Source organism: Fulvia fulva, chromosome 1, assembly GCF_020509005.1.
Source record: "Fulvia fulva chromosome 1, complete sequence".
Taxonomy (NCBI): Eukaryota; Fungi; Ascomycota; class Dothideomycetes; order Mycosphaerellales; family Mycosphaerellaceae; genus Fulvia; species Fulvia fulva.
This window is the reverse complement of record NC_063012.1, coordinates 7,155,131-7,168,296: the sequence shown is the minus strand read 5'-3', so window position 1 is coordinate 7,168,296 and position 13,166 is coordinate 7,155,131. Positions and strand designations below refer to the sequence as shown.

General features: G+C 53.6%; 7 protein-coding genes across 7 annotated transcripts; 3 read left to right on the top strand and 4 right to left on the bottom strand.

Moving 5' to 3' along the window:
* Positions 1–819: 819 nt before the first annotated feature.
* On the bottom strand, positions 820–2,985 carry CLAFUR5_01331 (uncharacterized protein; the record flags this gene model as incomplete). Its single annotated transcript, XM_047900479.1, has 1 exon — positions 820–2,985. The coding sequence occupies one exon, from the start codon at positions 2,983–2,985 to the stop codon at positions 820–822; it is 2,166 nt and encodes a 721-aa protein (XP_047756251.1).
* A 912-nt stretch (positions 2,986–3,897) lies between these two features.
* On the top strand, positions 3,898–4,791 carry CLAFUR5_01330 (uncharacterized protein; the record flags this gene model as incomplete). The annotated part of the gene is made up of 1 exon (XM_047900478.1): positions 3,898–4,791. The coding sequence occupies one exon, from the start codon at positions 3,898–3,900 to the stop codon at positions 4,789–4,791; it is 894 nt and encodes a 297-aa protein (XP_047756252.1).
* A 167-nt stretch (positions 4,792–4,958) lies between these two features.
* Positions 4,959–5,350, bottom strand: CLAFUR5_01329 (uncharacterized protein; the record flags this gene model as incomplete). The annotated part of the gene is made up of 2 exons (XM_047900477.1): positions 4,959–5,165; positions 5,216–5,350. 2 exons carry the CDS (start codon positions 5,348–5,350, stop codon positions 4,959–4,961), a joined length of 342 nt encoding a protein of 113 aa, XP_047755139.1.
* Positions 5,351–5,825: 475 nt separating this feature from the next.
* Positions 5,826–7,595, bottom strand: CLAFUR5_01328 (Zinc-regulated transporter 1; the record flags this gene model as incomplete). Its single annotated transcript, XM_047900476.1, has 2 exons — positions 5,826–7,170; positions 7,222–7,595. 2 exons carry the CDS (start codon positions 7,593–7,595, stop codon positions 5,826–5,828), a joined length of 1,719 nt encoding a protein of 572 aa, XP_047755138.1.
* Positions 7,596–8,921: 1,326 nt separating this feature from the next.
* On the top strand, positions 8,922–9,918 carry CLAFUR5_01327 (Major allergen Asp f 2; the record flags this gene model as incomplete). Its single annotated transcript, XM_047900475.1, has 2 exons — positions 8,922–9,303; positions 9,356–9,918. 2 exons carry the CDS (start codon positions 8,922–8,924, stop codon positions 9,916–9,918), a joined length of 945 nt encoding a protein of 314 aa, XP_047755137.1.
* A 354-nt stretch (positions 9,919–10,272) lies between these two features.
* CLAFUR5_01326 (uncharacterized protein) lies at positions 10,273–11,003 on the top strand (the record flags this gene model as incomplete). Its single annotated transcript, XM_047900474.1, has 2 exons — positions 10,273–10,580; positions 10,733–11,003. The coding sequence occupies 2 exons, from the start codon at positions 10,273–10,275 to the stop codon at positions 11,001–11,003; spliced, it is 579 nt and encodes a 192-aa protein (XP_047755136.1).
* Positions 11,004–11,044: 41 nt separating this feature from the next.
* CLAFUR5_01325 (Fusarisetin A cluster transcription factor fsa6) lies at positions 11,045–13,075 on the bottom strand (the record flags this gene model as incomplete). The annotated part of the gene is made up of 7 exons (XM_047900473.1): positions 11,045–11,147; positions 11,245–11,354; positions 11,397–11,669; positions 11,706–12,174; positions 12,215–12,415; positions 12,470–12,663; positions 12,695–13,075. 7 exons carry the CDS (start codon positions 13,073–13,075, stop codon positions 11,045–11,047), a joined length of 1,731 nt encoding a protein of 576 aa, XP_047755135.1.
* Positions 13,076–13,166: the final 91 nt, after the last annotated feature.

The window sequence follows — 13,166 nt, the reverse complement described above, 5'->3', positions numbered from 1 at the left end:
CAGCGATCGTCTGTCTTGGTCTCAAACACAAACAGCTGGGAGCTGTCCCGAGCTCAGCTCTCCCCGCACCCATCCATGCAGATTGCAGCCTCGAAACATTCACATTTGCGGGTGATACAAAGGTACAACGACCTCTATCAAGATCTCGACGCTGCAGTGCTACACACAGCCTGCTTGTTCCGCGGCCGTCCAGCTGCAATCTTACGCTGTCCTCGCCCAAAGTGATTGACCATTTCACGGTCTGCAGACAATTCAATGTTGTTTCCACCATCTCCGTGACCAGCGTATGACGCGCTGGGAAAAGCTGGGAAAAGCTTCCTCGAGCAGGTTTCTGCAAGCCTCCTCCCCCAGCGGAGCCGTGCTCTCTCAGCAACATCAGCGGCTAGCCACCACACTCGCAGCGGCTGGTACGGCAACCAATGCGCAAGTTACAACTATCATACTTTGCCAAGCTCGTTCCTTCTGTCGTGGCTATCAATCATCATCCCCAGACATCACCAGACCTCGCGGCGCATGACAGCTTCCAGTGCTGCCAATGTCGCACCCAGCCATCTGCAAGCTCAGTTGTATGATTGCATCGATTGGCAGATCCTGGTCTGCGCTACTTTGAGCCGGGAGTACTGTCACCGGACCACACCTGCCTGCCGGCTTTGGAGCGGAGATATCTACTTGGCGATGTTTCTGCAGCTTCGCGATCGAGCAGCCGGCCACGGATGGTGATCGAAGCCGGACTGCAGTCCGATCATATGATCGACACAACGATGGCCAAGCATATTGCAGCAGAACATTGGTCCCTAACGAGGGAACTCACATAACTTGCTACATACAAAGCTCGTCAAGAGTATCTGCTTCCTCTCTGGCCAGCAAACGACCCGACGTGCGTCGCTTCGCTGGCTTCAACCTTGGAATGACAATCCACGCAGTCTTCAAAGGCTTCTCTGCTACTGGACTTAGCTCCATGGGACTCACCGACTTCCATCGTGCACGCTTCTTCGCTGGTTGTGACATAGCCAAAACATCAGGTGAGAAGTCTGCCATAGTATCCGGACTAGGATAGGAATCTTCGGCATACCGACTGCTCGGCCCTTCTGCCGCATCTAGAGCTTCGTCTGCAAGTGGTCGTCCTCTAGCAAAACGATATGGTGTAGCAGCAACCCACTCGCAAAGTCCAGCTTCCCAACGGAATCGGCTAGGTCTGCTTCCGCGCAGTGGTGTTTTGAGTATAGCACGATGTTCGGGCTGATGGTACAGCGTCCCGAGGTACTGTTGTAGCAGGACCTCATCTACGTCTTCCTTGGACTGTTTGAGCACTGTGATCACCTGGGTGGACACCCGTCTAAGCAAAGATGTTGCCGGGCATCCTCTCTCGACAACGTCCGAAGCACGCCTTAAGAACATGTCGGCAATATCATTGTCGATGAAAGCTCCTAGTGCAACAAGGTCCTCAGCAAATTCCGAGGCGAAGTCAACAAGCTCATCTTGGAATCTCGAGTGGCAGATGCCGCGAGAAGTAACCTCGAGATATCCTTCCAAAGCAGTGCCGATGTCCGCACTGGCCCCGGGATCAAGCGCTAACAGAACTTGACCGCAGAAGACCGGAGATCCCATAAAGTATCCTGGGGATCGCTGACGAGAGCCTTGCGGTGGACTGATTACTTGTTCAACAGCGAGTTGAAGCATGATCTCGCTGAGTGCCAGGCGGTCATGAACAGGCTGCGGTAGAAGGGCACCTGCTGTGGCCATCACTGATAGCTTGATCAACGCGCCTCGAATTTGCGATGTGATTCTCGGCTTCACACGGCCAGTAGCGCTCAATTGCTGCGTTGCCTCCATGCAAGCATGCAGCAGTCTTAACGCCTCGTATCCAGCAGGGCCTGTGAGAGCGCCTAGTAAGTCGTTCCAGAATCCAGGTAGATCGCACAATTTCCCGAGATTCACTGGTTCATATTGAACGAAAGCTTGAAGTGCTCTGTATTTCGAACTTCCAAGACCATGCTGCCTTGAGAAGCTTCCAAGTCGTTGTAAGCTCTTGATCGATTTCTGATGCCAGACTAATGATGCAGAGAAGTCCTGGCCTGCCGACGCCGCACCGTAAGGACTGCATGTCTTTGATAGCCGCTGTACGACGTCTTCAGACAAAAGACCTTGGCGAATGGCATCTGATATGAGTTGCACACCATGGCTCCAGACGACTTCCCGAAGACCAGACCAACCCGCACCTACTTTCGTACCTAAGCTCTCGAGGTACTGATAGATGTCAGACTCGTCGTCTTCATCACTCCCTTCGTCATCTGACCGTCCAGAGTCCAGGTTGATATACGCAGGGACTCGTCGCAAGCAGGAAGCAAACAGAGACCGTGTTCCGGATGCTGCCGGTCTGTGCTCCTGCTGGGTCTGACGAAGCAGATTGTCGAGTGCACTTTCCAGTCCTTGCTCAGCTTCTTGTGCAGACGAGGCGGGCTTCACTGGTAACTTCATCGACTTGCGCATTCGAGCTTGGACCTTCGTGGGAGACGTGGCAACATCTGGGTTTGCGTTCTCCTTGTCGCATCGTAATGCTCCCATCCGCTTCACGAACGGGGTAGGAAATGCGGAGGACGCCGAGTCATGGCTAGTAGATCGCGCCTGTGGCTTTGGCTTCACTCGTCTTGACTTTGCGGCATAAGTCTGGCCGTGGCTCTTCTGACCCCCAGGTAGCCAGACAGGATCCTTCGTTGACCAGTGGTCCGAACTCGCCTTGCCCGATTTGCCTGCTTGCTGCTCGGGTCTCCTGGGCGCCTGCGACTCGAGGTGATTTGGTCCAAGTTTATGGATTCTTCTTAGAGTATTCAATCGAGAAGTGATGCTCCGTAACAATCTGTTACATCGTGCTGCCGTCCAAGCAATTTCTTCCTCGATCGAGGCATCCTGGTTTGCCCTTTTCCTTTTCGTCCCGGCCTGGCTATCGAGATGGCCATGTTGGCTAAGATACTGTGTGTAAGACATGCTCGGCGGATGTCCAAAGGTGCCGGCTAGTGCAGGTAGAAAGGTTGCGCCCAAGAGATGTACATGTTGCAGCTGAGTTCGGGGTCGCTGTTTACAAACATTGTTGCCGGAGCGCGGAGGCAAGTCCGGCTTGGCTAATCATGCAACTGTCTCCACCAAGCCTCGCAGCAAAGAAGCATGCCTCTCCTTGGACTCCTTCGGAAAGATATATAACTCAAGACTGTCGAAAGCATGCCAGATAGCCACCATCCTCACATGGAGAGTCATTCAGCGGCTTCGCTGCCTTCAGCAGTTCGCCTCACGCTGCCTCGACTCCAATCAAATCTGGCTCCATCAGCGTCTTTGCCCAAGCGTCTCTCACCATGAAAACTGTTACGGGAAGCTGGTTCGGAGAGAACTTGAACATCATGCTGTCGACTGGTGAGTTGAAGCACTTGATCATGGAGTGCTCTTGAGATACCTTGTTTCAGAGCTGACCTCCAGCTGTGCAAACTTGATGCCAGTCTCATGCCACCGCTGGGCAAGATCCTCATACTTCAATATCAGAGGATCATGTGCTCATGTGCGAACACAAATCTATCTGACTCTGTGGACAGCATTGCTCAACATGGGCCTGCGCCTCGAGCAGTGCTACTTCCGCTGGTCCAGCTCGCACGAAGCTCGAAGGAACGATGCAGCCTCATGCAGGCCATTCAAGGTTCAATCTTGGCAGCCGCATGACGCGCTTTTGACTTCGAGGAAGTCGCGGAGCACCGTCGTTGTCATGACCGCCACAAACACGACCTGAACATTTTCGACTCGATTCCAGCCCAACACCCCCCTCCTCGAAGCGTTTATCGAATAGCGTACGCTTGGCATCATCTGCGACGACATACTCAGCATCTTCGACATCAGCACAGAAGCCCATCAACCATGTCCATTGTGTCACCTGCCGAAGCGACTGCGGCATTGGGATCGCACATCCGCATGAAGGCTCTCAAGCCATCTGAGCTGCCACGGCACCGATCTCTAGTATCCCTTCAGACAGCAAATACACCACCGCGAGTTGCAGACTTCGCCGAGACTGTTCTGGAAGAAGCAGAGCTCTTTCTGAATGTGTATCTTCGAAGCATGTTCAAGGAGAAGGCAGAAAAGAAACCTTCACCGCCGTCTGAGGCCCAAGTCACGCTATACACTCATGAAATCAGTGCGCACGATCTTCCCGAGGAAGGCCGAACGATGGGACAGTCAGAGACCTGGTTTGCTCGAAGAAGCTGCCACAGAGATGCAGCAGAGGCTGGCACCGCAAGCTGGCAGGAGTTCGATGACGCATTGAGGGAGAATCACAGCCAGCATGAGAAGGACTACACACCAGACGTCGTGGATGCACATGAGGTTCTCGACTGGGACGACGAGTTGGAAAGCATACAGAGGACGTGGGCAGGCTGGACTAAGATCAACGTCAACTTGATGGAGATGGTGCGCAAGATTCCCTTTCCATTGAACAACAGAGTCTTCAGAGTCATGGTGATCACCGCGAAGAAAGATAGCGAGTTCTACGTGGTTCAGATACCAGTTGATCTCTCCAATGTCCCGGGCAACAAGTACAACAAGGATTCGAAGGTTACACCGGGCATGTACTGCTCGATCGAGCGGTGTGTGCTGGTTGACAAGGGAGACCATACAGTGTGGCATATGGCGACTGCGAGTGACGCTGGCGGAAACCTGCCTATGTTCATGCAGAAACTCGGTGTGCCAGGCGCTGTTGTCAAAGACGTGGGTCTGGTCATCGATTGGATTGAGAAGAGACGTCACAACGAAGCGTGAAGGAAGACTTGAGCCGTGTTTGGCATTATACATCGCACGCGGCCGCCTCCAGGTCCATCACCAAGCAGAATTATTGCGTCCTATTCACCGCGCTGTCAACCGGCGCTGCCTTTTGCTTCACCGCCAAACACCTTGACTCCAGGAAGCCCCGCTCATCAGACTACCGACTAAGTCTCGACGACTGCAGTCTTCGCAGGAACTGGCGACTCGATATTTGGCAGCATCTGCCTCAGCTGCTCGATTTCCTCTTGCAGCCGACCAATCTCTTCTAGGTCTTCTGGATTGTGTATCGACAAGGCAGCTTTGGGCTGTGCTGAAGCTGGGTCGTTCTTCTTCTTGGTGGCACGGAATTCTTCTTCAGAGTCCGAGTCCAACTACAGAATAGTGAGCAAGATGAAAGACATACTCTGCATTACCAACTCACGCATTTCGGCACAAAGCTCGTCGTCTGTACGATTGCAGGGCCGTCTAGCCCAACGCAGAAATGCATCGCAGGGTCGCTGAACAAGTCGCTGCCACATAGGCGTTCTCCGCAGATCTGGCATATCGACATTGGCATTGGTGTACGACTGTGCAGGTGGTTGTTTGTAGTTGACGATGGTGTAGCGGTGTTTCGTGTTTCGTGTTATCCGTTATGGCTGGCAGATGCATTGACTAGAACTGCCACGGCCGGCCTTTTATATCGATTCTACGCTATGTCTACCGGAAGCACGCGGTCTGGTAGCATGACACATTGCGTTGCTTCGGCGGCATGCGTGCCAAGCGAGAAAGCGGCAGGAAGTCTCGCGACTGAACAGGAGATGGAAAGCATTGTGCCACCGACTTGCAACACCAATCTCACGCGCGCATCAAAAATTTCGATTCCGACACTCACTGCGCATCATACTGCGGTGTGGTAGTACAATGCAAAGTTTTAGTCGATGGCATAGACTGGTGGAGACCGTGGCATGCTCGGCCCATGTTATTCACGGGGTATCTATGATGGTCGTAACGGACATTCTATCGCATAAGTCATGAGCTTTGGAGGGTGACAATCACGCCCATTTTCCTAATACGCCCATCAAGATCATACCACAGATGAGCGACAAGCCAGCACCAAACGTCTTGAACAGACCGCTCGTCATCAACTCTCCACCTTCAATCACCCAGTCTCGAGCCCACATGTCGACAACACTGACCCAAACCAGAATGCCTGCCGACAGTGCATCGAGCACACCGAAAGTGAGGACAGTGCTTGGGTTGTTGCCGTTGAAGGAGTTGAGAACACCAATACCAATGGCCATACCGATCGGCGTGATGAGAGTGAACGCAAAGGCCATGGCGAACTTTGCTGGAAAGACCTTGCCTGGTAGTAGTGCAATTCGTGCTCCCAGTGCCATGCCTTCGAAGAATTGGTGGAAGACGATGACCACCAGCAAAGTTCGATAGAAAGAGTCGCCCGCTACGACCAGCGTCAAGCCAATGAGGATGGAGTGGAAGAGGATGCCAGCTTCCATGACTAGGACCGACAACTTGTTGTTCCCGCCACCGTGATGATGATCGACCGCCATGAATGCATTGCTGCGCGACTCTTGAGAGAAGACGTCGTGGTTGGCAGCTTTGTCGCCGCTTGCTGCCTGCTCAGAATACGCTGGAGCTTCTGCTGGCTTCTTGGCAGAATGCCACGCCACAAGTCGCATTCCGATATACTCTACCAAGAAGGAGAGGAAGAGGCCAGCCATGACGACAGCTGATGTGGTAGCTTCATAACCCAGCTCACCAAGACACTGATTCTGGAACATCAGTCCGGCGTGGGTGTAGAGATGGATGAAGGCTGTCGATATGATGACACCAGTACCGAACTGTTTGACGACCATGAGTCCGATGGCGCTAAACTTGCCCAGTGGAAGCTTTTGCAGCAAGATTGGAAGGAAGACACCAATCGCGCTAGTGACCAGGATGACGAAAAGAGTGCCGACACGAAGGCCGATGTTGTAATCTCGCTCGCGAAGGCCACAGTCGACTTCAGTCTCTTCTCCGCCAGCGCCGACGCAGTGCTCTACTCCAGCGTGGAAATGACAGTGTTGGTTCTCCTCGGCAGATGCACCCTCGGCGAGCACAGCAACTTCTTCTCCAGCTGGATCCAGGCAGTATGTCTCATCGCCGTGTGAGTGACAGGCAGTGTATTGAGCTGGGATCTCGCCGGTCGCAGAAGCGCCCACGATCTCGACTTCGGCACCCTCGCTGTTGATGCAGAACACCGCCGAGTCGTGCGAATGGCAATCCGTTACAGCAGAAGATGATGAAGCTTCTCCGCTCGTACCAGTCGCTTCCGTGTGTCCTGAGTCCTCGGCAGTCGCGAGAACGGCAACATCGTTGCCATCTGGATCTACGCAGAACCTGCGACCTGTCAGTACATCTCCTGCGCCAACTTGTCGAGCTATCACTTACATCTCAGCGCCATGGGAATGGCAGCCGGTGTATTGAGCCGGTGCCTCGCCTGTTGGCGTCGCTTCGACTTCTACCTCGGATCCTGCGCCATTGATACAGAACAATGCTGTCTCATGGCTGTGACATCCAGTGATGGAGTCAGTCTGGTAGGTAGCTGTCGCCGTTGCCGTCGCTGTGGCCTCGTTTGTCACTGGTGTCGAGCCGCTGGTCAGCTCTGGAGAGTAAGTGGCACGTGCGCTTTCAATGCCATCCGGTCCGAAGCAGTATTCCACAGCAACACCACTCGTTGTGTCATTGTGGCAACCGGTGTAAGTCGTTTGTGCAAGCGCTCTGCCTGCTGACAGTGCAGCGATAAGGACGGCGTTGTACAACATTGCTTCCTTGCTGCGATTTCAACCTGTTTGGATGTGTATGTTCAACGGGTCAAATAGTTCCAGCCTGGCTGTGCCATGTGGTAAATGCAGGGCCACGCCGTGCAGAACCTTCACGTTGCATCGCCTCTACGAACGCCGAGACGAGCCCAGCAGAACTCTGATGACCTTCTGTGGGATATACCTTGGCTGCAGCGATGAACAAAGCGCGCAGACGGCGATATCGACTTTCCGGGTATAGCGAAGCGAAGCCTGCTCGCGTTGGTTGTCTGCAACGACTGGAGCAGAGCATCCGTCGACAAAGCGACATTCGGTCGTGTAGCGTGGGATACCCGCTGTTTGGACAGATTTCGGGGCTAGTTGACCATCAATGTCCTCCTAGGCGAAGCATCTCGACTTGGCATACACTTGGCTCCGCCCACCGCACCGCATGCTTCTCCTCCTCCACATTCGGCTTCGGAAGGCATGGCTCATGAAGAACACCGTTCGGTGTAGATAGGTCCGGTATTGGCCGATGGGCCATCAACGTGTAGCCACTGCCTATACAGCTCGCGGCTGTGGAAGCGGTCCTCGCTCACTTACGCCGGACTACTGTCCATATCGAACCAGGCCCTGGTCAATGATCACGCTGGTGAATGCTTCTAGAGACAAGTAAGACGGCCCTTGGCAGGATCGGGCCCTTGGCAAGCTTGTTCACCACGAGGTCCACCATCACGGCACTTCCGAACGACCAGCCACTGACCGCTGCCCAGCATGGAGGAACAAACCTTTCTCACGGCGTGGGTTATGTTTTGTCAATCATGCGGCACAGTATGAGTGAAAAGGTCCAAGCACAACCTGGATGGCGTGGAGCGTGGATCGAGCTTGGTCTAGAAAGATCACAAGGTAGCAAGATCATCGTCAGATCCTCGTGATCAGATCTCCCCGGACTCCAGCACATGCTGTTCCTGCCTGATCGAGTAGTGCGCTCGGACTCTAGAACACCCTTGCCGAGCCCCAGGGTCAGTATTGGCGCTGCAACGCAGGCACGTCACTGCATACACCCATCCACATCCTGCGGCTGTGTAGGCGGAAAAATCTTTACGTTGAACATGACTGTGATGGTTTTGCCAAGTCGCATGTTCGACCAACTTGCTGGATCAGGAACGGAATGTCTTGGATGAGGCGACTGGCGGCACCCAGGATCCCACGTGTCTGGGCATGGCATTTGATGCTGTACGAACATGTTTGGTATAAGAATGTAATCTGCCCAAGTCATCGTATCTACCAGCCTTCCACTGCCTCTTTGTGCATTACAATCCAGACAACTCAGTCATCCATACCAGCAAGATGCGTTCAGTCTCCGCCGTTCTTCTTACTGCCCTCACGGCTGTGTCTGCCGCTCCCATCGAGGAGAGGCAAGCACCGTTCGAGGTCACCATGCAAGCAGCATGGAACGCAGGGGCTACTCCTGAGTGGAGGATACACTCCAGCTGTAACGCTTCGCAGCGCTATCAGCTTGAGCAGGGCCTGAACGAGGCTGTCATGCTCGCTGAGCACGGCAGACAACACATCAATCGATGGGGCAACAACAGCGAAATTTATCAGAAGTACTTTGGTAACCGGCCAACCTTTGAGGCTATTGGGGCTCTCGACATCATTGTCAATGGAGACAGGGCTGGCGCTCTATTCAGATGCGACGACCCAGATCAGAACTGTGCGAACATGCCGAGTAAGTGACTGCCTTACATCATCCATTCTTCGCCTTGCTAACCTCGTCGTAGCATGGGGTGGCCACTGGCGAGGCAGCAACGCGACTGGCGAGACCGTCATCTGTCCGACATCATTCTTCGAGCGTCGACCACTCGCAACTCTCTGTGCGTGGGGTTACAACGTCCGCGAATATTCCCGCTCGCTATTCTGGGGCTCCGACCTGCTGCACCGACTCTACCACATCCCGGCATTCGGCCAGGGCTACATTGATCACTACTCTGAGGGCTACGAGGCCATCGTGGAGAGTGCATCTATGAACAGCCCCAACGCAACTCACGACTCCGATGGTCTGCAGTACTTTGCTCTCGAGGCATATGCATACGATGTCATCCTCCCAGGTCAAGGTTGCCCAGGTCCAACAGGCGAGCTTCCATCGACTAGTTCCGCCGCCGCGGCACCGGCATCGACCAGCAGCGCTACCTTGACCGCTACTGCTACCGCTGCTGGTGTATCTGCTACTAGCGCCATGGCCACTGCGACAGCCAGCGCAGCAGCTCAGGACTCTGGCAGCGACAGTGGATCAGTTCCAGAGAATTGCCATACTCACGCCAATGGAGACGTGCACTGCACATAAAGGGAATGAGTCGATTCAGAATGATTATGCTCCCTCCATTGATACCACGATTGCACGAACGAGAAAAGCGACCAGTTCGCAAAATATTACGAGACCTAGATAGACTTATCACATCCCCGATACTACCAATCAATGCTGACGGCCACTATTCACGTTCTCCATGTGAGCCTTGCCCAATTGCGCACAGCAACACAACTCTGAGCACATCGTGAGCAATCGTGAACCATGTGTGACAAACACATTACTAGTCACTTTCCCTTCCTTCACACTTGCGTCGCCCAACCTACCAACATCACTTCCAGACTGCTCCCAAATCCTCGAAGCTCACAGTGTATCAACCTCTCACCAACCACCATGCCCGCCTCAGTCCTCTACCTCAACGCCTTCCCCGGCTCCGGCAAGCTAACAATCGCCAGGCACCTCGCACCTCTCATAGTCAGCTCCAGGATTCTCGACAACCACCAACTCATTGACCCCGTTGAGTCCTACTGCCCTCGCGGCCACCCAAAGTACTGGGACGAGCGCGCCAAGCTTCGTCAGAAGCTCCTTGCAAGGGTCAAAGAGGATCCTGAGACTGTTTATATCTTCACAGATAGTCGAGCGGGATACGATGAGTGTGTGGGGGACTATATGGATTTGGCCTTGTGGCCTACGAACAGGAGGTACGTTCTAAGGGGTGTCCAGACATCGAGCAGTGGCTTAGACTATGGTGGAATTGCACGAATTATGCGCTTCACGAGGCACTCCACGAATACCGTCGTCTTAGACACTACCACGTGGTTCTCGACTATGGCTAAAACTCCTCTGTTTGTAGGTTCTACAGTGTTGTACTGGAGTGCGACGAGGGGGAAAACGTCAGAAGGCTGGAGAGTGAAGGCAGGAAAGGTGGCAAGCTAAGGGATGCGGAAGTGTTGTTGGAGTACAGAAGGAAGTACCACGGTGGCATTTGGAAGTTTGGTGATGAGGATGAGTTGGTGCTTGATGTTACCAATCTCGCGCCAGCTGAGGCGGCGAGGATCATCTTCCAGTGGTGGAGTCCTAGGGAGATGGAGGGACGGTGTCGTGATGGTGAGTATGATCTTTGACGGCATCACAGGGTAATGGTAGGTGGGGGGGGGGGTTGCATCTATTGTGTTTCGAAATTACTGTTCAGGCTTTCTTCCAGGAAAGCCCACTCGTGTGTGTCGAACATGTTGGACCAGGGGTCGTTCCAGCTTTGTGTGAAGTCACTAATATTGCCGTCCATGGTCGGGAAGCATTGGAGCTATGCCATTTGGCAGCATGTCGGTAGAAGCATTCATCGGTATACTGGTGGGGATCGCGGACATATCTGACTGCATCGTCCCCGTACCGTTCGCCGTCGCTCCTTGGCACGGGGACAGCATCGCTTCAAAGATCCTCCTCGTGCGCCTTGCAGCTATGCTCACGTCTGCCTTCTAAATACAAATATCAAGCGAATGCTTTAGCAAGCGTAATACCGACTGCAGCTCCTCTTGAGTCAGCCCAGGTACCGCCGCTCTCCGGCTCTGACACATGAGGAGACATAGCACCATCACCGCCAACAGATAGTCATTCCCTGTGATGCTCCCCAATAACCAGCGATCGTCGTAGAATTGACCGCCAGGCTTGAGCTCTGGGTACATTTCCCAAAAAAATGCACCAACGATTTGCGAGGCTGCCTCGAAGCGTACCCGTATACTCTCCAGCCTGCCGGTGGTGACATGTTTCCGATGCAGGACGCAGCGGCATTTCTGATACAGAAGCTCAATGCACTTCCTGGTGATCACGATGTATGCTGGGTCCGTCAACGAGGTGGATATGCTACGATAATGGAGGACTGCAGGTAACGTTTCATATCGTGCTTGAAACCCCTCAGCGTCAAGTGCGATCAACTCTTCTTCTGATCGAATCGAACCCGCAGCTAGAGCATATTTCAGTATCTTGTCGAACACTGTCATAAGCATGTGCTTTGCGGTGTAGAAAGTCGTCTTCGTTGGCTCGTGTGCTGGGCGCGGCGGTGGTAGAACAGCGCTGTCTTCATCGAAGTCTTCGTCCTTTAAATTCGATGGCGGTCGCGTGTCCCAGCTACCGAACTGGACGTTATTCGGTAGGCCGAGCTGGAAGGATATCAAGAGATCAAGTTGCATAGCAAAGGACCACGTTTTCCGCCTCATCTCGCCTTCGAAAGCAGTCAAAAGTTTGAAGTTGTCAGGCTCGCGGTAATAGCCCACGGTGATAGCCCATGGCATATGCAAGCTGCACAAGCGTCCCGAACAAGATGCCAAGATCGAGAGACGGATCCAGGGTGACGATGACTTTTGCTTGGATGTAGACAGCCAACGCCTCCACAGCAAGTGGCTGTGGTCGGCTGTATCTCCCGATAGCAAGACAGTGTGTGGCTGCCAATGAGAAGTTGTGCTTGTGCCCTTCGTCGGGTGACTCGTCATACAGTCTTGCCCTTCCGACGCCTCGGAATAAGTCTAGAATTGAGAAGAGGCTGGAGATCCATAGTGGCGATACCTAAGTTCGATCCTGCCAGAAATGCTCGTACTGTCGCTTGAAATGTGGTGTATGAATGCAAGGCGCGGCGATGGCTTCAGCTCGGAAATACGCAGCAAGACGTCTGTCGACCTCGATCTTTGGTGGTAAGTGGTTGGCTAAGACCACTTGTAATGGTAGCCGTGGCGTCCCTCCGAACAAAAATGTCAGTCTGATCGACGATTCTCTCACTCGGTGGCGGAGATACTGCTGCTCCCGGCTCTTCTTCGACAAGGACCTGTCGTAGCCATTCAATGTCGTCCAGCATTGCTGAAAAATGTGTTGCACCAATGTAGGTAGCACTGCCGTTGGTGCAGGTGCTGCTCTCATCTTCCTCGGTGTGACTCGTGACATTGTTGACTGCGCCGCTGGAAGCATATATTTCAAGAAGGTCCCCGAGATGTTGCAACCTCTCCTCGGCTCTAGCTGTTTTGCTCTGGTCGGCGTGTTCCTTCCTCACGGGCCTTTTGGCATATGAACACGCCTCCGCTTCGCCTCTCTTCGTACACGAGCTACACGGTATATCTTTGTCACACTTGAGCTTCCTGCTTCTACAAGGGTTGCACGTTAGCGTTTCGCGAGCTCGAGTGATCGTTCGCTTCTTGACCACAGATGCCATGACGGCGACGTCTGGCCTGTCAAGAGACCAGTGTTGGACGTGTACAAACGTAGTGGATGTGTATTGCAGCTGAGATGGAAAGCGCCATGAT